The sequence below is a fragment of the Ctenopharyngodon idella genome, chromosome 7, assembly GCF_019924925.1.
Source record: "Ctenopharyngodon idella isolate HZGC_01 chromosome 7, HZGC01, whole genome shotgun sequence".
In the NCBI taxonomy this organism is placed as follows: Eukaryota; Metazoa; Chordata; class Actinopteri; order Cypriniformes; family Xenocyprididae; genus Ctenopharyngodon; species Ctenopharyngodon idella.
The window spans coordinates 10763039-10787329 of record NC_067226.1 but is presented as its reverse complement, the minus strand read 5'-3'; the positions used below and the strand labels follow the sequence as shown (position 1 = coordinate 10787329).

At 37.5% G+C, this 24291-nt stretch overlaps 1 protein-coding gene across 7 annotated transcripts in view; it reads right to left on the bottom strand.

Moving 5' to 3' along the window:
- The window catches only part of chd9 (chromodomain helicase DNA binding protein 9), a 75621-nt gene that overhangs the window by 19464 nt on the left and 31866 nt on the right, over positions 1–24291 (bottom strand). For 6 of the 7 annotated variants that reach the window (XM_051900167.1, XM_051900171.1, XM_051900170.1 and 3 more), the window contains 14 exons: positions 17906–18315; positions 6658–6766; positions 5163–5309; positions 4826–4894; positions 4069–4124; positions 3752–3869; positions 3477–3563; positions 3248–3385; positions 2660–2781; positions 1650–1893; positions 978–1154; positions 716–859; positions 359–614; positions 16–226 (listed from right to left, as the gene is read on the bottom strand). In XM_051900167.1, the coding sequence (XP_051756127.1) occupies positions 16–226; positions 359–614; positions 716–859; positions 978–1154; positions 1650–1893; positions 2660–2781; positions 3248–3385; positions 3477–3563; positions 3752–3869; positions 4069–4124; positions 4826–4894; positions 5163–5309; positions 6658–6766; positions 17906–18315 (2288 nt within the window). Of the gene's footprint in view, positions 1–15; positions 227–358; positions 615–715; positions 860–977; positions 1155–1649; positions 1894–2659; positions 2782–3247; positions 3386–3476; positions 3564–3751; positions 3870–4068; positions 4125–4825; positions 4895–5162; positions 5310–6657; positions 6767–17905; positions 18316–21813; positions 21994–24291 lie in introns of those variants that run through there. The other variant, XM_051900172.1, reaches the window with a different exon arrangement.

The following is a 24291-nucleotide window of genomic DNA, read 5'->3' as shown; positions in this document are numbered from 1 at the left end:
GTTTTTGATTCCCACCTTCTCTGGATGAGGTAGTCTTCCAGGATGTCCAGGCAGCGCACCATCTGAGAGAAGATGAGCACTTTGTGTCCACCAGCCTTCATCTTGGGGAGCAGCTTGTCAATGAGAACGAGTTTACCTGCCGACTGAATCATAGCCTGCAGGTGGAAATCTACTGCTGTGGGGCTGTACACCTCCTTGAAATCCTCCAAGATCTTCTCCTCAGCCCCTGAAAGAAAAAGAGAGAGCGAGAGGCTTCTTAGGACCATGCCTAATGCAGGTGTGTTGGTTTTGACAAGATCTTAAGAGGTTTTATGCTAACTGTCAAAGACAAGCTAAGTGAGGTTTTGTGTGGTTGTACCTTTGATGAGGTAGGGATGGTTGCAGCATTTCCGCAGTTCCATCATGGTGTTGAGCAGGTTTGGAACATTGGCTTGGCCAGCTCCTTTAGCAAGGAATGAGAAGTTCTTCTCTAGTATGGCGCGGTAGTATTTCTTCTGAATGTTGGTAAGCTCCACTTCAATGATGGTCTCCTCTTTAGGGGCCAACTTCTTCTCCACGTCTTCCTTAAGACGACGCAGCATCATCGGCTTCAGGATGGCCTGGAGTTTCTGGACCTACATGTGCACACATATACCAATGGAGCAGAGTTAATATATACAGAACGTACATATTAATTTAAACACAGTAATATATAAAGTATACACAAATGCAGCACCTGCTCCTCAGTCTTGAGGTCTCCAAATTCCTGCATGAAGGTGTTTTCAGAAGGGAAGCGGGTTGGCTCCAGGAAGTGCAGCAGACTAAAGAGTTCCTCTACCGTGTTTTGTAGGGGAGTGCCCGTCAACAACACCTTATGTTCCTAAGGGAAAAGAGGTCAACAGATATTAAGTTAAAAAAAAAAAAAAAAGTGGAAAAGAAAAGAAGGATGTCATCTGTCATAAGGTGTAAATATAGGTGTAATAACGTCTCATTTGTACCAGACTCATAAGTTTGAAGCCCTCCAGTAGCTTGCAGTTCTTATTTTTGAGTCGATGGGCTTCATCAATGATGACACAGCGCCAGTCTATTGCATTAAGTTCTGGACAGCCTCCCAAAATCATCTCAAATGTTGTAATGACTGCCTGAAACCGGTAAGCACCTCTTATCACACGACCCTGTAGGAGAGAAAGAGAGAGAGAGAATAAGTGCCTGCAAACATTTTCCACAGTTGTTTTTGTGCTCCCTGAGGTTTTGCATGGTACGCCATTATACAGTCATTAGGGGTAAGTGATATGACCAAAATCATATATCAGGGCATGGGTATTTTTATTTCATGGAAACGGTATATATCATGATACAGTTATTTTTGCAGGAAATTCAACAAAACTGCATAATATATATGAACCATGTGGTTATGCCTGTTTTTTTAATCAAGCATTACAATATGGACATTCTCAGAGATACAATCTGCCAAATTCATAATTAAATTTAGATCGAAAAGGAATAAAATAACCATAATTGAGTTGTGGCTTGCTTCCCCCCCCCCCTCTATCCTTCTCTTTTACAAAACATGATACTAGAAGGTAACCAATTCAAAAGCCTTGAATTACAGTTAAGAGGTCTAGATCAATGTGGAGCTAGCCTTGATGTGTTTGTGTGTGAAATCTCACCTGCGCGTCTCTGAAGTACATCTCATACTGCTGAAGCATCTGTCTGCTGACCACACTGCCATGGTACACAATGACATTGAGGTGCGTCCAGGTTCTGAACTCTCTCTCCCAGTTGGCGATGGTAGAGAGAGGGGCGATGATGAGGAACGGCCCTTTTATCCCTGTGCGATAGATCTCATCCAAAAACGTAATAGACTGGATGGTCTTTCCCAGACCCATCTCATCCGCCAAAATACAGTTACGCCTGAAAATTGAGAAAGAGTTTATTTATTTATTTTTAACATCTAAAATTAAAGAAAAAGAACACATTGTGTTTTCATGTTTTATAGGGACATTCCATAGACATAATGTTTTTTATACTGTACAAACTGTATATTCTATCCCTCAACCATCAGAGAAAACTTTCTGCATTTTTACATATTCAGGACCAAAAAATGTCCCCACAAGGAGAGGATTTCAGATATTGCCATCTTTGTGGGGACATTTTGTCCCCATAATGTAGGATTTACCTGAACAACAACACACACACACAAACACAATGCATACAATCATAACAACAAGTTTCAGCATGTCCAAAATAAGGACGTAACACAGAAAAGACTGGTAATTCAGCTAATATACTGGAGTAACTCTTAAATGACTTTCAAATTAGGTTTGTAAGTAGCTGTTGTACAAAAGCATCAGCCAGATGAGTCGTTGGAATTTTAAGTCATTTAATTCATTCATTACCCCACTGATGGTCTAAATGCTGTCTGAAGTCTGAATGAGAGGCTAGACTTCCACAACACTGCTATCTTGTCTATCTGCCATTCTGTTATCAAATCTACACACGAGCAACAGAACATAGAAACCAAGTATATATAAACATCAGAACAGCCATGAAAACAGTAGTCTATAGAAGAAAAGTACACCATATTCTGAAGTTCCACTTTTTTTTTTTTTTTTTTTTTTGGACATATGAGGAAAGTTAAAGAAGAAGGATCTGTGTGTCAGTACTGAGCTTCACTTACCTGTTGTACCAGTTGAAAAGAAGCCAGTTGACCCCCTCCAGCTGGTAATCCCTGAGACAGTTTCCATTACAATACTCTCGTGATTGCTCCCGCTTCTTCCAGTGACTTGCTGGAGGACGCTCCTGAGATAGAGACAGCATGAAAAATTCAGTAAACAGTATTTTAGCACCAAAAATTATGCACTATCCACCGACAATAGACTTTAACAAGGCGCTATCTGCTTTGGTAGACTAATTCGCCATACATATTTAAATACAGACACTGTTGTCCTTTTTAGCCCAAACATGTTTCATTTCTATATAAATTAAATATGCTTATTATATGCTTCCCAAAAGGGAAGTTTGTATACAATTATTACAGTAATTCATCAAATGATAGAGAAGAGAGTTATAATCAGGCACGTATCCAGTTGAGCGCACTTCAAGCATGTTAAAGAGTTGCTTCAAGTCTCTGGGGTTTAGGGGCAATTACATTTAGGAAGAGGATTATGTGGTAAATAAATAAATAAAATTGTATAATATAATATAATATATAATATAATACAATATAATATAGGTGTAAGAAAGAGCAAGAGAGAGTTGGTCTCACCACTCTGGTGGTGTGTGGTTTTGCTGCCTGCAGCTTTTTGAACTCTTCAATCTTAGTCTGGTCTACATCTTCCTTCAGCTCCCATGTGCTGTCCTCATATGGCAATGAGCACCATTTCACCAGATAATACACCACCGGCTACACACACACAAAAAGAAGGCTTTGAGATTTGCACGAAATGCCTGCCCTCATGAACAAACACACATACAATTCACAAAGCAATCGCTACCTCTCCGGTGTCCTTGTCCTCACAGTATGAGACTTCAAGAACTCGGTCCACTTCTACATAGTCAGGATTAAATGGGTCCTCCTCAATCTTAAACACACACAAACACACCATTAATAATTACACATAAATCCCCAGGTGTAAACATGTCTCCCCAGTGATTATGACAGTCAGATGACTAAATGACATGGTATTTAACCTGCAAATCATCATACAAAATATTTTTTAGTGAGAACACAGTGTTTGCTTAAGTTACAAACAAACACAGGCATTCTTACATCAGCAAAGAAGTGTGCTTTCTGCGCTTGTTTGATCTTGAAGCGCTTGATTTTCTGCTGGATCCTCTTGTCTTTCTCTAACTGCTGCTCCGTCGCCCACTCACAGTGAAGATATGAACTAGAACACACGCACGTTCACATAATTACTGAATGCTCCTTACACCATGCTAAATTATGTGTGTTCATCAACACATGACAAAATTGCTCTCTGAGCTCTCTTCTGGCTATTAGCAAAATGAAAAACATAATTTTTTACAGCATGAAAGCTAACAGAGAGAACTGGAAATGCTGACAAAAGCAATGCATAATTAACTTACTAGTTTTTGTATTTGACATAATACTCTTCAATTTCTACCATCACTCCAGGAGAAACCTGTTGAATGAAGAATAAAAATAATATTACACACACACACACACACACACACACACACACACACACACAAACATGCATATCTCTATATATGTCTGAAATCACATTCAAAATGCATCTAAATGTATGTGTAAATCCTATAGATACCATTTACACCAAGTATTAATATCTATCTCAAATGATCCTATGACAAGTGGTCAGTGCTCATTTAGAGGTAGTTGAAAATGAATGTGATTACATTGCACCCACATCTAAGCGTATATGCAGACTTCACAGAACATGTTTCAGTGACATGGGATAAAAGCCTTTTCTAAATGAATATATAGATCATGTGAAGCACAAACATTAAAGTTAAAACAGATACATAACTAAAATAACTATGAGCATTCTGCTTGAAATGTCACATCTAAGGCAAGGTTAAAATTCTAGCATATTTCAGAACAACAGTGCACTGAAATTTCTGTCATTTTTACCTTTTATCTTTATCAACATTCTGTGTGATGTACGCAGTCATAAAAACAGAGACCCTCCCTTGACAAAATCTGATCACAACTGCTCATAGGAGGTGCATTTAAGGCATATTACCATCATGTGTCATACCAGGTGCAAAAAGGGTCATTATTCCCCAAAATAAAACTGCATGAGTTTCAAAGATGAAAAAGAAAAACACACTAAATAAAACAGAGAGATTGTGAAACTCTTACCTCATTTTTCACTACACGAGATGCCATGATTTTATCAACCACAGCAGCATCTTCCTCAGTTGGGTTCTCCTATAAACCAACATAACATGAAGATCAGTTTCTTTATACATATACTCAAACACACACAACTTCTCTCTCGCTCTCTCTCTCTCTGACACACACATACATACACACACACACACACACACACACACACACACACACACACACACACGAAAGAATGCACTGTCTTTACTCCTGCTAAACATATCAAATTATTATATTCAAGATCAGAGAATTGCTTGAGAATGCTGAGAATGCATGAGAAACAAGTCTGTGTGTGTTGCGGTGTTCTCACCACAAACAGCTGCACTGCAGGTTGTTTGTGAGCGTTGGGATTGCTCTTCTTGGCTTTGACGATGACCTTCATTTCTTCATCAGACAGTCGAGCCTCACCATCATCCTCATACTTCTTCCTCTTGACCTTCCGGTTTGAACGCCGCTTCTATAAACACACACACACACACACACACACACACACAAGTGAGTGGGGTTTTAAGTGTATGTTTGGCTATTTTTCTCAGTGATCAGTGATATACACATTTCCGTTCAAAATTTTGGGTTTGGTGATATTCATGTTTTGAAATACTCACCAAGCTCACCAAGGCTGCATTTATTTAACCAAAAATACAGTAAAACAGTACTGTGAAATAGGGTGAAATATTATTACAATTTATAAAAACTCTTTTCTATCTAAATATATTTTAAAATGCAATTTATTCTTGTGATGGCAAAGCTGAATTTTCTGAATTTTCATCATTACTCCAGACTTCAGTGTCACATGATCCTTCAGAAATCATTCAAATATGCTGATTTGTTGCTCAAGAAACATTTCCCATTATTTTCAATGTAATTAGTTGTGATGCTTAATATTTTTGTTGAAACTGTGATAAATTTTTTTATTTATTCTTGATGAATAAAACGTTTAAAACCCTAACCCTAACCCTATAAACTCACACACACACACAAAAGATGACATTAGTGATAAATTTACCCCAAGAGACTTCTTGCGATCTTGTCATTTTTTTATTTTATTTTTTTGGTAAACAAAAGAAGAGAAGAACCCCTGTGCATGCACAATTTTATTTTTCACTCAGCGAATCAGAGATGGCCATCAGGGGCCCTTTAATAAATTAGTGCAGAGCAGAGCAGAGCAGAGCAGAGCAAGAGCGAGAGCGAGAGAGAGAGAAAGAGAGAGAGAGAGAGAGAGAGAGAGAGAGAGAGAGAGAGCGTGTATATGTCCTCCCAAATATAACACGACCTAAATGTGTACGAGTTAAAGTAAATGGAGAGGATGAGAATATCTCAGGATGACCAAATAAAGAGCCACCCGCTCTGCCACAAAACCCCAGTGTTTCCCAAAATGCACATGGCTGTGGCTTTAACTCCAACAGGCTAACGGAGTCATCAAAAGCACACTGCTTTAATTAACACAGGGGGTATTGAAAGAGGATAATTATATCTGGAATGGTGGGGGGAGGGGGAGGGGGAGGGGTATATCATGGGTGAGGAGAATGAGAGGTTAGTCATTTCAGAAGAAAGATAAGTATGTATGGTAAGTTATAAGTATGGCAATCATCTTAGGCTCTCTCACTCTTGTACTGAACATACATATGCTGCAGGAAGCACCACTGCATTTTGCAATTTAAAGGAAGTTCAGCAACAATGTGCATGTTTTGTGCTATCTGCCCCAGAAATGATCATTTACAAATCCTTTTCTTGTTAGATGTTTACATAAGACAGCATAAAAGTGTCATCATTTGTATCAAGAATAGATCAAACCCAAAGCTCACCGAATCGTCATCTTTAGAGGATCGTCGAGTTGGTCTGTCATCATCAGACAGCTCATCTGAGGAATCTGTCTTCTTTCTCTTCTTCTTTCCGAACTTTATAACGATTTTCCTGTAAAGGGGAGAACACATGAAGAGACTTGTTTTAACACTGTTTACCCACTGGAATTCAATCAGAAGAAATCAATATTTTATGGAAACCCACAAAATGGCCGCTTTGTTGACCGCATCAATCCATGAAAAAGATTTGAGGCACTTAAATACTAGTGTATATTATATGATATTCCTTCACAAAGGTTCCCCTCCACAAAGTGGTTAGCAAAGTTCACTTTGAGGAAGCTATTTTGTCATTTGTAATCATATGACTCTGGATGGCAATGCCTCTGCATTTATTTTGAAACCTGAAGTAATCTACAGTATGTTTCCAAGAAGCTGTAAAACTGTAAACACACACGTAAAGACTGGTACCATAAACACACACTTTAGTCTCTCTCAGTGTTGTTATTAACTAAAACATTTTCAGTATAGAGCTTAAATAAAATAAAATCTAAATATTAGATGTTGCCTTGGCAACTAAATGCATTAAGTTTACGCACTAAAATGACAAACTGAAATAAAAATAAATTTATGCTATACAGAAATATTACAGAAAACTAATAAAAATGCCAAAAGAACATAAAATTACTTAAACTAAAATGAAAACTGAAAATATACAAATAAAAGGTAATTCCAAATATTAATAAAAACTATAATAGAATATAAATATTACTGAACACTGGTCTCTCTTAACTCCATTGTAAATGTCATGTAACAAAACCAAAACTTCAGCATACATGCAATTTTTTCAGTGCATACATCAAACAGTCAAATGATTGTACAGTAGTGCTGGGCAGTATGACCAAAAATCTGTATCACTGTATTTTTCTGGTGGTTTCACAGAATATAATGGTATTTCTTTCTTTTCATGACTGAACCTTTATATAGGATTATTGTGGCTTATTTTACTGTCAGGAGTACATAGAATATAAAAAACATTGGATGGTCAAATACAAAAACAACAACAACAAAAAAAAAAAACTCAAATTCAATTTATAAAACTTACAATTTAGCTGACCTTTTAAAATGTAATCAAATGAAAATTTAAATTATCCTTAAAAATAACATTTTTAATAAATTGTATTATTATTATTATTATTATTATTATTATTACTTAGGAAGCACATTCTACTGTGCAATAGTAATATATTTCTTTCATAATTTCTATAAGTTACACCAAACCTTTCGGCAGGTTGTAATGAAGACCTTTGAGTTTCTGTGTGTTTTAATAAACTGTATTATTATTATTAAAATAATTACTTGAAATGCACAATAGTGCAATAGTTCTGTTATAATTTCTTCAAGTTAAACTTTATTTTGATGGGTTGCTGTGAAGACCTTTGAGTTTCTGTGTGTGTATGACTGTAGTTTAATCAGACCCTCATTAAGTGAACTTGGAGCAGCTCTGCATATGAAGTTAATGTTTTCATGTCTTCACATAGTGAGACGGCAGATGCTGAAAACACCCAGCATGTGTGTAGTAAAACCGTGCCGCTCATTCACACAGAGATGAGGAACATGCAGACTTCAGATTTCAATAGCAGTCTTTTTGGGCTTTAATATTTACAGACACTAGTCCATATTGTGATTTGATTCAATGTACAGCGCTACTTTTGATTTATTAATCCAAAAATTCTGTGACTTTCCGCTTTATACAGTAAGTTCAGTTTGTGACTGGATTCCGTGATTCCGTCCGCGTTTCCTGCATTGTGGAAATAGGGCTCTACATGGTATTTGCCATGTTAAAGAGAATTAGTTGTGCACTGCAGTCCCACCAGGTTTTCGGGGGACTTTTTTTTTTTTTTTCCTGATTTTTGTGGCCTAAAATGACTGAATTTGTGGCAGCTTTTCTCAAAATTTGCATTATTCTTGAGTTGAGGACCCCAGCTGTAAAGCCTATTGTATCATATTTAATACATGAATTTCTAAGGGCTCTAAATTATCAACATGAAGAAAACTTTGCTGAAAAATCTCTACTACATAAGCAAAATCATTAGCTTTAGAAAAATCATGTTAAAATCTATGTATATCATACTATATGAGCCATAAAAGCCTGGTCTATCAATATATGGCAATTTTTTTTTTTTTTTTTTTTTTTTTAATTAAAAAAAAAAACTTTACACAATGTGTATTCTTCAAAAGTACTGTTATGTTTAAAGTAAACAAATGTTTAAAACAGATTTAAAGTGCAAAAGAACAACTATAAAGTTCAATAATAAAGAATCAGAACATTTCCAGATATCTTTTTTGGCATGTATTAGTCAAGATTAAAAATTTAAGTGAAAACAAAAGTCTTTGGTGTTGTTTGATAGACACCATTTAAACTGCGTTGTCAATCATCTTGTCACAGTTAAAATCCTCCACAATCAATTTAATTTCCTGCCGTATTGGAGAGAAACAGTAGCACGTTGATCTGCCAGTCGTGGGTTTTTCATGCGGACAACTCTCCTCATGTGTTTTCAGTTTGCATAATGATGCATTTAAAAGTTTATGGCCAAACGTATCACTACAAAAGTTCACAATGCTGATGCAGATTAAATATAATGTGGATAACATTGAATAAATATATTTTTTCATCAGGTTAGATACTGATAATTAATCACTCAAACCCTTTATCTGAACTTCTCTACTTAACCGTTGGTCTCACACATCTGCCATGTTTGTAGTTTTTTAAACACTTTTTATTTGTGTTTGTAGTTCTAATCAAATCCTCGTCCAACGGGTAATGGGCTGTGGGCAATCTTAGCCATTAGAGTGTGCACGGATCTGCACTTCGAATTCTATCCGGAAAAAGTAGACCATCCGAGTATCTTTGGAATACTCATCTCAACATACTATGATTTGTGACATACTAATTCTAATTTTGAATACTATTTATAGTGTAATATGCGAATTGTTGATAAACTGAACCGGCTGATGGAGAAGATGTCACTCAGAGCGTGCGAGCTTGGGTCTGTGTGTGTGAGAGAGAGAGCATGCACGCTTACAGTGCAAGCAGGATTGTGGTGGTTAGGTTTAGCGATCGATTCAAAGTGGGCTTTGGCTGAATGCTTGTTGCGATGCCATCTAGGCCCAAAATCTGCGGCAATTTAGAAAAATTGCAAGCTCCTCCGAATATTGCGGAGTTTGTTTGATAATGTGTTAAATTCAGTGATCGCAGAATGGCGAAATCCTGGAGGGACTGGTTGTGTGGGTTATTTATTGTTGTGTTATAAAATTATAACCATTAGTAAGAAGGGTATGCAGTTAATAGAGGTCACCTCTCAATACTCGACTTAGCACTCTTCATGCCCATTGAAAAGACGCTTTCAGCTACGCACTGGTATGCCAGAATTAAAAACAAAACAAAAACGAAATATTGTAAATGAAATTGAAAGCGGTATACCGTCCAGCACTATTGTATAGAATTCAATCTCTTATGCTGGACACTAAAAACGGTCACACATTTGCAGTCTCTCCTCAGTGATGGGCACACAGCCTTGATCAAAAAGGGAATGATTCTGAGGACATCATTTGCTCTTTCACTCTCGTTCTCATTCTGGGTCCTCCTCTTTGGATGATGTTACACTTCACTAGTCTCTGGGACAACGTGACTTCCTGGTTGCCTAGCGACCTGATCAGAGTGAAGCTGGCGGCGTGGGTGGAAGCAGTAATGTTGTGTCCTGTGAGTGACACACGAGCTCCACTCAGCAGCCGTGAAATGAGACTGAGAGCTGGTCTTTACTGCGCTCTTCTATGAATGTATATATATGGACAGAGCATGTGAAAGCCTGAGGTAACAACCTAAACATCTTTCTTTTGCTCTCCGCTGTCGAGGGACCCAAAAATACATGTGCATTAGGGTTGGACGGTATACCAGTACTATGGTAGTACCGTAAGGAATGTTGTATGTGCTGGAGGTGCACTAATTAAAATGTTCATTTGAACACATATGCCTGCAAAAACATTACAAGAGAGTTGTTTTGAGCACCGTTGTCTTTCTGCTGTGCCCTGTGTAGTAAATGCGGTGTGCCTTATTGAGTGTTTCCCGATGCTTCAGTTCATTTTGCAATGAGATAAAGTTGCACTTGCATGTCATTGTTCACGCTGCAGTTTAAAAAAAAATAAAATAGCAGCTCAAGCATCACTTAATCAACATCATAACATCTTTATATAAGAATGTATTTCTCAAAGTTTTTCTATTGCTCATTTGACCACTTCTGGTTCTGGAACAGGTGTAATAGTTTGTTTGCTTTGCAAAGACGATTCAGACGAATGCAATTTATTAACATAGCGGCTTTGCACTCGGTTCTTCTTCTTTTAACATTATAAATGAATATGTTCAAATACATACTGCTCTCCAGTCAGGTTTGGAAATTTCAAGATATGCGGGCAAAAATGCTCCTGATACAGTAGTTTGACAATGTGACACGAGCTAAAGTGCTGTTTTTGTTTAGTTTCTTAATGAATCCATGTTTTTAAACAAATCGCGTGAATCAATGATTCACTGATTTCTACTGGTGGCTTTAGTTTCCCATCTAAAAAGTAGGCCTACTATTTCATTTTTTCCAACAATTCATATTTTTATATTCAGTTTTATATTTAAAACCGTAATCTCATAACATTATTTATGCAATTGTAATTGCAGTGCAATACACATCTAAATGTCACCTTATGCAGCTTCTGTGCTATTGAGCAGTGCTAAGATTAATTTTGTTTATTCATTTCGTATTCGTCCATTTATTCGTTCTCATTAATAAAGTACTCAGAGGAAAATCTGATCTGTTTCCATTTACATCTATGTATTTATGAAAGTCTGGTTCATTTTGTATATTTGAATTATAAATTAACACAATACTGCATGATATCACGATACTTCAGCTGGTATAGTATCGTAAGACATTTTTATGGTATCGTGACAACCCTAATGTGCATACAATATATATCTATAATAATTTTTTATTTATTTACTATAAAACAAAGCAATTATTTAGCCGTATGTACTAGCCATATTTTTTTTTTTTTTTTTTTTTTCCCTCACATTTTTATGTTGGTGAAAAGAAAAAGTTATCATTACATGGAGCTCTGGAGTAACAAAATAAGAAAATAAGAAAGGCAAAAGATAAAGCTCTGAATGCAAAGGTAAAAGATATCCACAGTCACTAATTCTCCAGTAGAGTGTTTGTCCTCTGTCATTTGATTCACAAACCTCAGCCAAAGTCAGACTGTCATTCTTATCATTCTTACATGTACACCACATATTGCATTGCAATTCCTGAAAAAAAGACACCAGTTAATAGGCCACTATGGTCAACATTTCATTTACACTGTTGAAAAGAAAAGAAAAGAAAAGAAAAGAAAAGAAAAGAAAAGAAAAGAAAAGAAAGAAAAGAAAAGAAAAGAAAAGAAAAGAAAAGAAAAGAAAAGAAAAGAAAAGAAATTCATAAAAATAGTTTAAGGGTTTAATTTGCACTTCCTGCTAATTGGAGTAAACTATTTACTCCATCATTTGATTGATCATTTCACATTAATAAATCTCCAATGTATCAAAATGCTTTACCAAAACCAACAACACAAATCCTAGTTGATCAACACTGGTTTACAGTAATAGCCATCTTTCTCTTAAAGGAACTTAATTTAAATCACCTGTTATTTTAATGCCTGTACTTTGTCACATTACAAACCTAAGCACTCTGAAAATATCTTTATTACAGCTCAAAGTCAACTTACCAACAAACAAAAACAATATTGCACACTAGGTAGGTTCACTATCCTTGCAGGGACTCTCCATAGACGTAATGGATTTATACTGTACAAACTGTATATTCTATCCCCTATCCCTAACCCTACCCCTAAACCTACCCATCACAGAAAACATTCTGCATTTTTACATTTTCAAAAAAAAAAAAAAAAAAAAAAAAACATAATTTAGTATGTTTATTAATCCATTTCCCCATGGGGACTGCTGGCTGGTCCCCAGAATGTAGGTGATTTCAGGTTTTACTATCCTTGTGGGTACCATTTTGTCCCCACAATGTAATATAAACCTGTACACTCACGCACACACGTTTGTTTTTGTGAACTGTGGGGACATTCCGTAGGCGTAATGGTTTTTATACTGTACAAACCGTATTTTCTATCGCCCTACACTACCCCTCAACCTACCCATCACAGGAAACTGTGCACATTTTCACTTTCTCAGAAAAACTGTATGATTTATAAGCCTTTGAAAAATGGGGACATGGGGTAATGTCCTCATAAGTCACGCTTTCCTTGTAATACCTATGTCATACCCATGTCATTATACAAATTTGTGTCCTGATATGTCACAAAAACGCGCACACACACACACACACACACATTCACATACACACACACACACACAATGATGATAAAAGGTAAATATAATTAATTTTTATTGACTGTAGGAGCCACTGCATGTTTGACAACTGGGTGGTTTGGTAAGTCACAAAGAACATGGAGATTTTTGTTTTTCTCTTATTTCTTATGATGTGTATCAGTATTTAAAATCAGAAGCAAACACATATACATGCATGCATACCTTCTCGACGGATGAGAGCAGAAGGTCTTTGGCAGCAAACGCAGAAGGCTGCATTAATATTTCAGGGTTGTAACCTAGGCTACATATACGCACACGCTTATTCTTTTCCCTAAAAGCTCCTACCAACACATGGTTGCACAAACATATACATAAAAGGAGTTTAAAATAATTGTGCCTGAAAAAGATCCTTTTTCATCTCTTACTTCTTTCTTTCAATATATGTATAATGTAAACGTCCAGTATCTGTTCATCTCCATCACATTAGCATGTGTCACGAAACAACTAGTCTCCTTACATCACAATTAATTTGCAGTGAATCACAATATCATAATTGGATTAAAACTGCACTGAACCTGCGAGAGAGAAACTCAGTGTGTCAGGGAAAGAGTGAATTTGAGGTATCAGTTTACAATCTGTCTTGCATGGTTCGCTTCTTTCTTCATTGAATGAATGAATGAACACATGGTCATGGATATAGGGCTGGGCGATATGGCCAATTTTTTTTTTTAAAAATTAAAAATGTATATATATATATATATATATATATATATATATATATATATATATATATATATATATATATATATGTGTGTGTGTGTGTGTGTGTGTGTGTGTGACTGCAGTCTCTCCTTAAGAATCTGAGATCACATGGTCTGCTGTAATGGCTGTAGTGTGCAGTTTGGTGCAAAGCGGGTCAGTAGGTTTCTGGCTTTGCTCTCCACCTCAGGCTCAAGACACTAATTCTGCTGTTTATGAAAGCAAGATCTAAGACCCACCTCTGCCTCCATGTCTCCAAAGTGATTTGAGAATAAATATCCAGCATCCAGTTGCTACAAATTTCTTCAGTTAAGAAAACCCATAGTAGTAACAGTTAACTTTATTCTCGCTAAGGGTTTTCCTGACTTAAGTGGTTTATTGCAACTGTCGGTATTAAAAAAAAAAAAAAAAAAAAACTTGTTTGTGAGTGCATCACATATTCGTACTCTGTATATATGTTTGTATATTTTTGCTAGCTTAACTGGGGTGGGAATCTTTAGTCACCTCATGATCTGATCCGATCCGATCCGATTCCGAGAGTCATGATCCGATTCCAAAATGATTCTTGATCTACTTTTTTTTTTATTATTATTAATTAATTAGTTTACTGACTTAAAAACCTTAAAATACTTACATTTACATATCCTTACATAAGTAATTATAATAAGGCCTACTTTTTAAAATAATTAAAATTGAAAAAAAAAAATAAAAAATTAATTAAAACAATTGAATGTTAAGAATTTTAAACTAATATAACTTCAAAACATACAAGCAAGTAGCAAATAATAAAGAGGAGCAACGAAATATATTACAAGCAATAAACAAAGAGGGCTTTCAGTATTTAAGATTATCTGAATGTTTTCTTTCTCATTTTTACTGTCGTTTGATTGTTACATCATAGACAGCGGGAGATCTAATAAGTTGCATTCACGCACGGATCTCTTTTGAAATATAATAGGTAATGTTTTTACCTTACTGGAATTGAAACTGGGAATCTATAAGAATTGTAATTGATAATCAGAATCAGAATCACTAAAATTCAAATGCTAAAATACCCAACCCTAATTAACGCATTATATTTTAATATAATATATGAATATATTGATAATAAATGTTAACAATTTGCTATGGAAGTAGAATACTATACCAGAAGCTTGCGTAGCACAGATTTTAACAGAATTATTTAGGCAGTAGGAATTTTTTTTTTTTTTATGAGAAATTATTTTTTTCTGTAAAAGTTTTAACCATGATATGTTGGTTCAAATATTTTTACTTAATATTTTTTACTTTTTTTACTAATATTTACTTAATTATTCTTGGTGAGGTTCTGCTGTCATAAAAAGTGCAGGTCGTCACACTGAACCTTTAATGTTAAAGAGATTTAGAATAATTTTCTAGAAAATGTAAAAATACCTGCACAATGTTGTAACTTGCAAAATTCCTAATTTTCGTATGGTCTAGGCACTACCTACAACATAACACTCAACTCTTAATTAATGCCACTCACTTGGATACAGAATAATGCTATGTGACAACATTACTGTTCACACTTACACTGCAAAACAAGCTCAATAAAAGCTTGCCAAACCAGACTGGTAACTTTGAGTACTTAACTGGTAGAAGAGGACCACTTAGTCTATTAGCAATTCTAAAGGTAAACCTGCCGTCTCATTTTAGAGTATCTGCAAACCGGCCATCAACATCTGCTTACTTCTGTCAGGCGTGGTAAATAATGTAATTTATACAACAGAAGTGACTGAGTCGAGAAACTCTGTTAAACAAGCAAAGAAATTACCCAGTGAGGGGTTGAGTCTGAACATACACATGTCCTGTTTGTCTTGCCTTTACTGCTGAAGTATTTGGGTCAGTCAGACGGCTAATCCATTAAGCACGATGAACAAGTCACAGAAGAAATTCAAAATACCAATTTTACAAGCACAGCGGGAATGTGAAACATTTTCATGCTAGCTTCGTAATCTCAGCAATGGACCATAATAAAGCATGTAGCCGTCCTAAGAGCAAAGCAGCATCTAGACTGAACCTTAAAGCTGGAAAAAACGAACAATATTTTGGACAAAGTTTGCAGAGGCATATATCACATAATCACATAATGCACATGACCTAGAAATCTCATGTCACGTTCTTCTATTCAGTCCTCCATTAATGCAGATCAGATGACATCATGATGTCATAAACCACTGCATATTCTGTTCAGCCTAATGATCTATTCATACTCTCAGTCTCCAGAAGAGGCTGTCTGTGTGAGCACTGCTGTTACACGTGAGGTACATTTTGTAAAGGAATCATTAATCACGACAAAAATGGGAGAACGGCAGATTACTGTATGTTTAGCGCTGGTTTGTGGATTACAAAACAAGTGGCAAATTTTTTATTCAACCCTCAAATTAGGGGTTTTCAAACTGGGACCCAGGTACCCCCTTAGGGGACATCAAAGGAGTATAACAGGGTCCAATGATTTTAAATAAAAAAAGTTTTTGATGAATATTTGTGCTTTAGTACAATTACAACATGAAAACTGCTTTTTTTTGCAGACAGTATGAATAAGTTTTAAAATATATGTATTCCTTTATATTTTATAAAGGGGGTGCTTTGCAACATATTGGGGGTCTTTGGCATTAACCATTTTAAAATTCCTGCCTCAGATAACTTGTGATGGCTGATTAGTGATATAATAAAAACTGGTTCTGGATCAGACTCCATCTCTACTGATCTCAGTTTCTTCATGCTAGTGAACAAAAGTCTTAAAATATTTAAAAATGTCCCTTATATTAATCTTTAGTCGTCAAATTTCCAACATATCTCGGGAGAACTGCTAGGGCAGCGTTTCTCAAATCACACAGTTTAGGGATATTAAAAGGGGTGCAAAAAAGTTTGCTAATAGGTTCTGTAACTGGTTAAAGATATGGTTACACTCCATGCATGCTCTGAGCTTCTAGGTCCAAAGACTTGCTAACAGCTAAAGGCAGAATCATCAGCATGACATTAAAAGAAAATATATCTATAAACATCTAATGAAACATTGACACTTTTGTTAGACTAAAAGTTTCTTGAATTAACAGTTACAATTTTTCTATTTCTGGGTTTCCAGCAAAAGTTGTACTCAAGAAAACTTTACAGGAAACACTTGATATGTGCATAAACTCTCAACATTTGCATACAAATTTATGTGGTAGGTGGATTTTTCTAGTTTTAGTCACAAGTCAAAGGGTGCATTAAGGTGAAAGAAATGGCTGACATGCCAATGTTGGGTTTTGACGATTTAGGTATGTTTTCACACTTTCCCACAACAGGGCAATGGAGGAGTGAATGTTTTGAGTCACCTTTAGTCAAGAGATGCCTAAACCAGGGCCTGTGGGCCAGAGTTGGCCACTGATGACCTTTGACTTGGGCCGCTATATCACTGAAGCATATCTTCATTTCTAATTTTCCTTTTTGTTTTAACATTTTTTGTTTCATTTTTTCATTGAAATTCAGAGAATATAAGTAAATTTGATTAAAATTTGATTAAAATCTTAATTTGAATACAATATAGTTGGATATAATGAAATATTTGCTTTTTGGCATTTCATAGTAAAAAAGTTAACCGGTCTCCGCTTTAGTCGAATGTTAACAAATGCTCTTAAAAATGAGAAACATCAATGCCCTTTACTCTTAACTATATTCACAATATTGCACAGCCTCTCATACCTTAGTGCTTAATTAAACCTCTACTTCAAGCTAACAGCATTTAACACAACATTCAATGCTCCTCACGCTCTGATGATACAGAGCTGCATCTTTAAGAAAGCTTGAATCTCATCTGTTTTAGACTTGATACACAAAAACATGTTAAGACCACATCTGTAAGCAGTAAAACCTCTTTAACTTGCAGTAATTAGTTGCATGACTAACAACATGCAGGTGAAGTTACAGAGATGGTCTTGGATGAACTGAAGTCATCACGAATCATGACAGACACATCTGCACAACACTTCCCCTCCCGCTCTCTGACAAAGAAACAGATTAATGTAATGTCACTCATCCTTCAGCTTGGGGAGAATGTCACAAAGGTCTTACCCAATTTTAGCCTTTTGCTTGGGCTTGGATGACGACACAATCCGGGCCTTCTTGGAACTCTTATCCTTGCCTCTGGACTTGGAGGAACCTGCCCTGTGACTGCGGTGCTGTGACGACGAAGACGGGAAGCTTTCAGGACTCATGACGCGCGGAATATTTTTCTCTCCCCTCTCTCGTGCTTTGGCGATGGCCTCCGAGATGATTCGATTGGCCTTCTGTTGTTTATCGTCCGAAAGGGGTGACTCCATCTGCTGCTGCTGCTGATGCTGATGCTGATGATGTCGCTTCTGCACCCTCTTCTCTGACACGGATACGTACGAGGATGACGAAGAGGAAGAAGAGGAGCTGCTTTTCACTGGTGGGCTGAGTACCCGCGGCTGGCTGCTAGGACCATTAGTGTTCTTAGGAGGCTGTGAGAAAATAGAAAAAGAAAGATGTTACCATTCAAACATGATATTAATGTTCTCCATAGGATTAGCTTCGTCTAAAACTGTTGTGTAGGCAGGACTGTACATGAAACCAATAGAGAGGTTTCTATTTCAGGATTCTGTAATTCCATATGCAAAACCCATGATGAACAATACACTATTTAAGATACCATGACGCCATGTAGACTAGTCTGCCAGTCAATATGAGAGCTCTATTCGACATGAAACGGTATGATGAGCTGAATTCCATGAACAGCCATAACATTACTCCTCCAGTCATGACCTAGAAAACTTGGACTCCAGCGGATGTAAATACTTTAATAGGTTTCTTATTAAGCAGGACAAAGTCAGTACAGTGAAACAACAACTCTGCACATAATATTAAAGGTTCATTCCCAAAAAAATGCCAGCAACCCAGAATGTGAAAAATCATTCACAGGCAAAGTATGAAATTAACAGCTTCTACCAGACAAATGATGGCAGTTTTACAGACAGTGGTGGGTAATTTCAAAGACTTTATATATAGAAAGATGGTGCACTCGTATTATGATGAATGGGAGAAAGTGCAACGCGCAAAATGGCCAATCGCCGATTGGTAAAGACATCACGTCACTGCAGCTGCAGTTATAGAAGCTCCGGTTCCTATAGAAACAGTCAGACGCATGCTTCCTATAGAGATGCACACTTAGGACTGCGTATGCGCATTAGCTGGATCCAGCCTGAAAAATGCAGTTTTTTGTCATGATTCGAGCGTTTAGAAACAAGATTTATGAGACAGTTGTTGTCAGATTTCATTGGTGATTTCAAATAGGAAATTTAATTGAAAGCTTGGCAAACAGCTTTGGAGAATTTGATGTTTCCCTATTCAAAGACATAGGAGCTGCACTTGAATGCCCGAGAGGCGTTTTAAAGATGGCCGCCGAGTGAAATGACTTGTCTTAAAGGGACTTTGGTTATTTTGCTTATCTATGGTGATTTGCTTATAATGTGCACTGTGAAAGCAAAGCTCTACAGGTCCTTTTGATATTGTCTGATTTCAAAAATTGTGGCTAATATTTGTTGTTAACAATAGAGCCAACCGAAACAGGGATCAAAACAAAAAATATAACAGTGTAAATGGAAAGTTAACTGAGATCTTAAAGTCACAATGTAATGGAAGTAGAGACAGATCTTTTCTTTTGTATTGTGACGTATATTCGTGTGAAGCGGATTATCCAAAAAGAAAAGAAAATGTAGGGAAGAAACTTGATTCTATTGATCGGTTGTTGATTAAATGGAGGCAGATGTGAATGCGAGCTTGCAGTCGACTGTAAGGAAGGGGTGGGGTTTAAGCAGATTAAATGATTGGAGGAGTCCAGCATACGTCACCAGAAAGAAGTCTGTAATTTCACTGGAAGAACCACTTATGACATTTTGATATAAAAAAATTATGGGCTCAAAAAAAAAAAAAAAAAACATAAATTTATAAAATAGATAGGTTGAATTTCCATTTCATGCTGATTTTAATAAAAAAAAAAAAAAAAAAAAAAAAAGAGACCAGGGATTGTGTTAGTGCAAAAAACAAAGGAAAAAAGTGGTCTTTGCACATTTCATATACATCATTTATTTGAACAGGGAATTTCACCAGCCTTTGTGCCTGGTGGGCAAAAAATTAATTTCATACCTTGTTGATAAGCAAAGAACATTTCTGATTGGCTAGTCTGCTGACTGGCTAAAATGTGCCTCACTCCACTGATTCTTTTTTGCAGTTACAATGTCTAGGGCTGTTACTGAGATTTCTCACGACACCTATTTCAGTGAGGCCTGTCAGGGAGTAGGGACACTTTATGTGCATACAGCTCAAAAACCATTCAAGAGTTTGGGGTCCTTCTTTACCCAGCTCAATACAGGTTGAGAATTTAATAAGCATGCTAGTTATTTCATGACCTCGCCAGCAGGCTAAACATAGTATCTCTAAGGATTTTTATCTTGGACCTCTTCTTATGTCAATCTGATTGTAGCTGAAGCAGTGCAGCAAGGGATGCCTGAGTCCACCCACACATACTGGATGACAACATGGGAAATCCTCCATCTTTGAACTGCTGCATCATCAGTGTTCCTAATGCCTGGGTTTCATAATATTAACTGCTCTCTATTCACATGGCCAACCAGCTATAGTTGAAGATAAAGCACAGCACAGGCATGATAGACATCATTTGTAAACATATGGTATAGGGCCATTAATAAGTCACAGTTCATCTGAACGGCATCATACATTGATCAAAGGTCAAAAACTGAAATCCTCAACCTGAGAGCCCGTTTATTCACATTATCCACCCCTCACCCATGAAATAAAAAGACAGCCATGTATAATTCACCACACGATCATATAGCAGGCTAAGACATGCCAACTTTTATTATTCATGCCCATTTCGCTGACATGGAATCTCTCTTTTTCCTCAATTTCTCACACTTTGTCTCAACAGGAAAGCAGCTAAAATGAGTATGATCCCCATAGGAGGAGAACAAAATCTTATCTTTCACTTCATTAGGTTATACTTTGCACACTTGCTCTTTATAAACATGACACAAACAGCTGTCCAAAGCAATGTTCCAGTCATGCCAATAAAGCTTTGTTGACTCTCAAAAAAAGACACAGACATAAAATCGAATCACCCGGCCTGCGCTTTCCTGACAGCTAAATAAAAGGAATTATCTGGAAAGAGTGAAACAAAAGAAAAGAGACTGGGGGAGGGTTATAAACACCAACTCATTTGGTAGCTAAACATGAGCCGGAGAGCAGAGTGAGAGAGACTGAGCTCTCCTGAAATATTCACACTAATCCACTCGAGGCATGAAGGGGTAAATCAGCAGGAATGGAGACAAGGAGGAAAGCTATAGGGGAAAGGCGGGAGAGCGTATGTGAGAAAATGAGTAATAGAGAGAATATGACGTGAGCGAGCGAGCGAGAGAGAGAGAGAGGGGAAAATGCAGCAAGCCGTGAGCACTGCAGCTATGTAACACATCTATAAATAACTGAAATTACAGGCTGCCAGCGCCGCAGCAATTTCAATCTCTCTCCTTGCTCAGGTCATCAACGTCTCCGCTTATAACGAATCTATATTAAAACAGAAACGTGCATGCGGCGCTGCCACACAAAGCCTGATGCACACATGTGGCACATCCCACGGCGCCGTAGTGAAAGAAAGCAGATGAAAACGAAACAGGAAGAAGAGCAGAGAGAGCACCAAAAGCTATCTAATGTAGCATTCTCTGTTAGCTAGCAAGCTAGAGAATAAGAAATGGAGAGAAACAGTTAGCACAAGATGGCGGCGATTGTGTAGCCTGCCGCATGAGCCTGTAGCTGCTCAGTTCCTGCCGGCCCCCTCCCCCATACCCACCCTTCCCTCCTCCTCCACCACCTCCTCTCTCCACCCTCCCCCCACCCCATACACAAACACATGCTCGCTCACTCACTCACTCACTCACTCACTCACTCACCCGTCCTCTCGGCCTCTTCACCGTAGACATGTTTTTTCTTTTCTTCTTTCCCCCTCTTCCCTCTCTCCAACCGCCAACAAAAGCCTTGCCCTTTCGCCGTTTTTTTTTTTTGCTCTCTCTCTCTTGCACGCTCCCTCCTCCCTTCTCTCTCTTTCTCTCTCTCTCTCTCTCTCTCGCTCTCTCACTTTCCCTCTCTCCCTCCCTCCCCCAGCAGGTCCGTGGCTGAAGAAGCCCTGTTCACCTCCTCCTCCTCCCCTGGCCGGGCTGCATGGAGCCGCGCTTCACGGAAAACAAGGGAATGAGGAAGAGACCGATGAAGCAGCCACGCTTGTCCGGGATTCTCTCATTCTGCTGCGCTCAGCTGGGCTCTGTCTATTCTTTTCCCTCCCTCTCTTGCGCTCTCTTTCTCATCGATTCCCTCCAACTGTCCGTCCGAGAACAACTGCGCTCGATCTCTCCCGGCCGTCGTTTTCTCGTCCACTCTCTTGCGTTCACACACACGCACAGACCGACAAGACTTCTCGTTCCTCTTTCTCCTTTCACATACCAGACGAAGGTAGGATTGCTAACACAAAAGGTTTTTTGTACTGGCTCAGTTGGACGCTCTGTAGCTTGTTTTCCTTATTTCCACTTGTTTTTTTTCCTTCCTTTTCCCTTGTTCCCCTCCCCTCTCTCAGGCTAGGGTGTGTGCGGCGAGCAGGAGACGCAGACGAAGCGGCGAGAAATGAAAGCACAAAGCAGCAAAACGCATCAGCATGAATATTAGAGATGTCGTTAAAATCCGGACTCGTTTTTCTCTCTCTCTCCCTTGCTCGCTCACTCTCTCTCCCTCTCTCTTTAGCTCATTGTGAAACAGGAGGTCCAGCAGAGGGTGCTAGCTGTTATTACATTAACTTTCACAACTTAACCCTAAAAATACTGAATTTCTTTACTTGCTGAATCCAACCAGGCACAAAATGAACAACAGCAAGTGTTCAAGAAAATTAATACACCTACACACACATTTAACAGATAATTTGTGTCAAAACAGCTTTGTTTTGATCTAAACAAGTAAAATAATTCACAATTATAATTTTAAATATGTCATAATTATGTCAGAAATACAATCATCAGATTTACACACACACAAAGGCAGGTGGCATGAGAACATGTGCTGCTGGATCAACTAACAGGAAGAGACAACAGAGACTCAAGGGGAAATGAGGTTGTGCCCTCACTTTCCCAAAGTGTGACAGATTGGCCATGTGCAACTGTGCACGTGCACTGCAAAAAAAACCCACTTGTGACCACACATATACACGCAGCAAAAATGAAAGCAAGGTTTGCACTATAAAAAAAAAATAGAGAGGAGGAAAATGAGTGTTTATGACCCCACTCCCCAACAATATGTCAATATATATAACCACATATGTGTTATGACTATACCAGCCACCTGAAATCATGCACAAAAGTGGGTCAACTTAGCATAAGAAAGTTACGGCGTAGCAGAGAGATTCGCTTTGGCTAGGCCTAGCCTTGAGACTGGAGTAAGATCAACTTCTACAAGGTTAAATTAAGTCAAGGTAATACAAGAGACCTGAAAATCATTTAAAAATACTCCTCACTAGGTGGCACATAGTTAGCTGTGTGAATGTGCAGATTTCTCTTCTGGCAGTATACTAGGTACAATACAATGTTCTATAACAGGCTTTGTGTGACAGAGAGAGATAACAAAACTGAGAAAGAGAGAGAGATAAGGCCTTGAAGTTTGGACTTGTGGAAACAATTCAAACGAAAACTTCTATAAACACTTCAAGCGATCATCTACTTACATGCAAAAAAATAGATTAAATTAATAGAAATAATACAATAAATAATATAAAAATAAATAAATAACTTCACATTTAAACTAGTGACATTTTTGGAATGATTCAGCCTACCGCAGCAGACCTGTCTCACACACACACACGTCTGGTTCACTATGCTTGTAGGGACTCTCCATAGACGTAATGGTTTTTATACTGTACAAACTGTACATTCTATCCCCTACACTAACCCTACCCCTAAACCTACCCATCACACAAAACTTTCTGCATTTTTACATTTTCAAAGAATTATTAATCCATTTCCTCCACTGGGACTGCTGGCTGGTTCCCACAATGTACTTGATCTCAGGTTTTACCATGCTTGTGGGGACCATACACACACAACTAAATATGCTTGCAAGTTGTGAAGAGGATGTAGTAATGTGAAAATGTTATTTCTACATTCCTAAAAGATTTACAGGTTTATACTAAGGATGTGTTTGCTACTTAATTTTTATGTGCAACCTGTACTTGTATATGTACAGGCAGCCAAGAAATAATCACTTAGAAGATAAAGAAAGCAAAGAAAAGAGTGTGCTTGTTTGTATATTGTAGGGAGGAAAAGGAGAAATATGCACATGCTCTGAAGGTCACATGGCACAAACCACCTCTACACCATGGCAACCAAATGGTT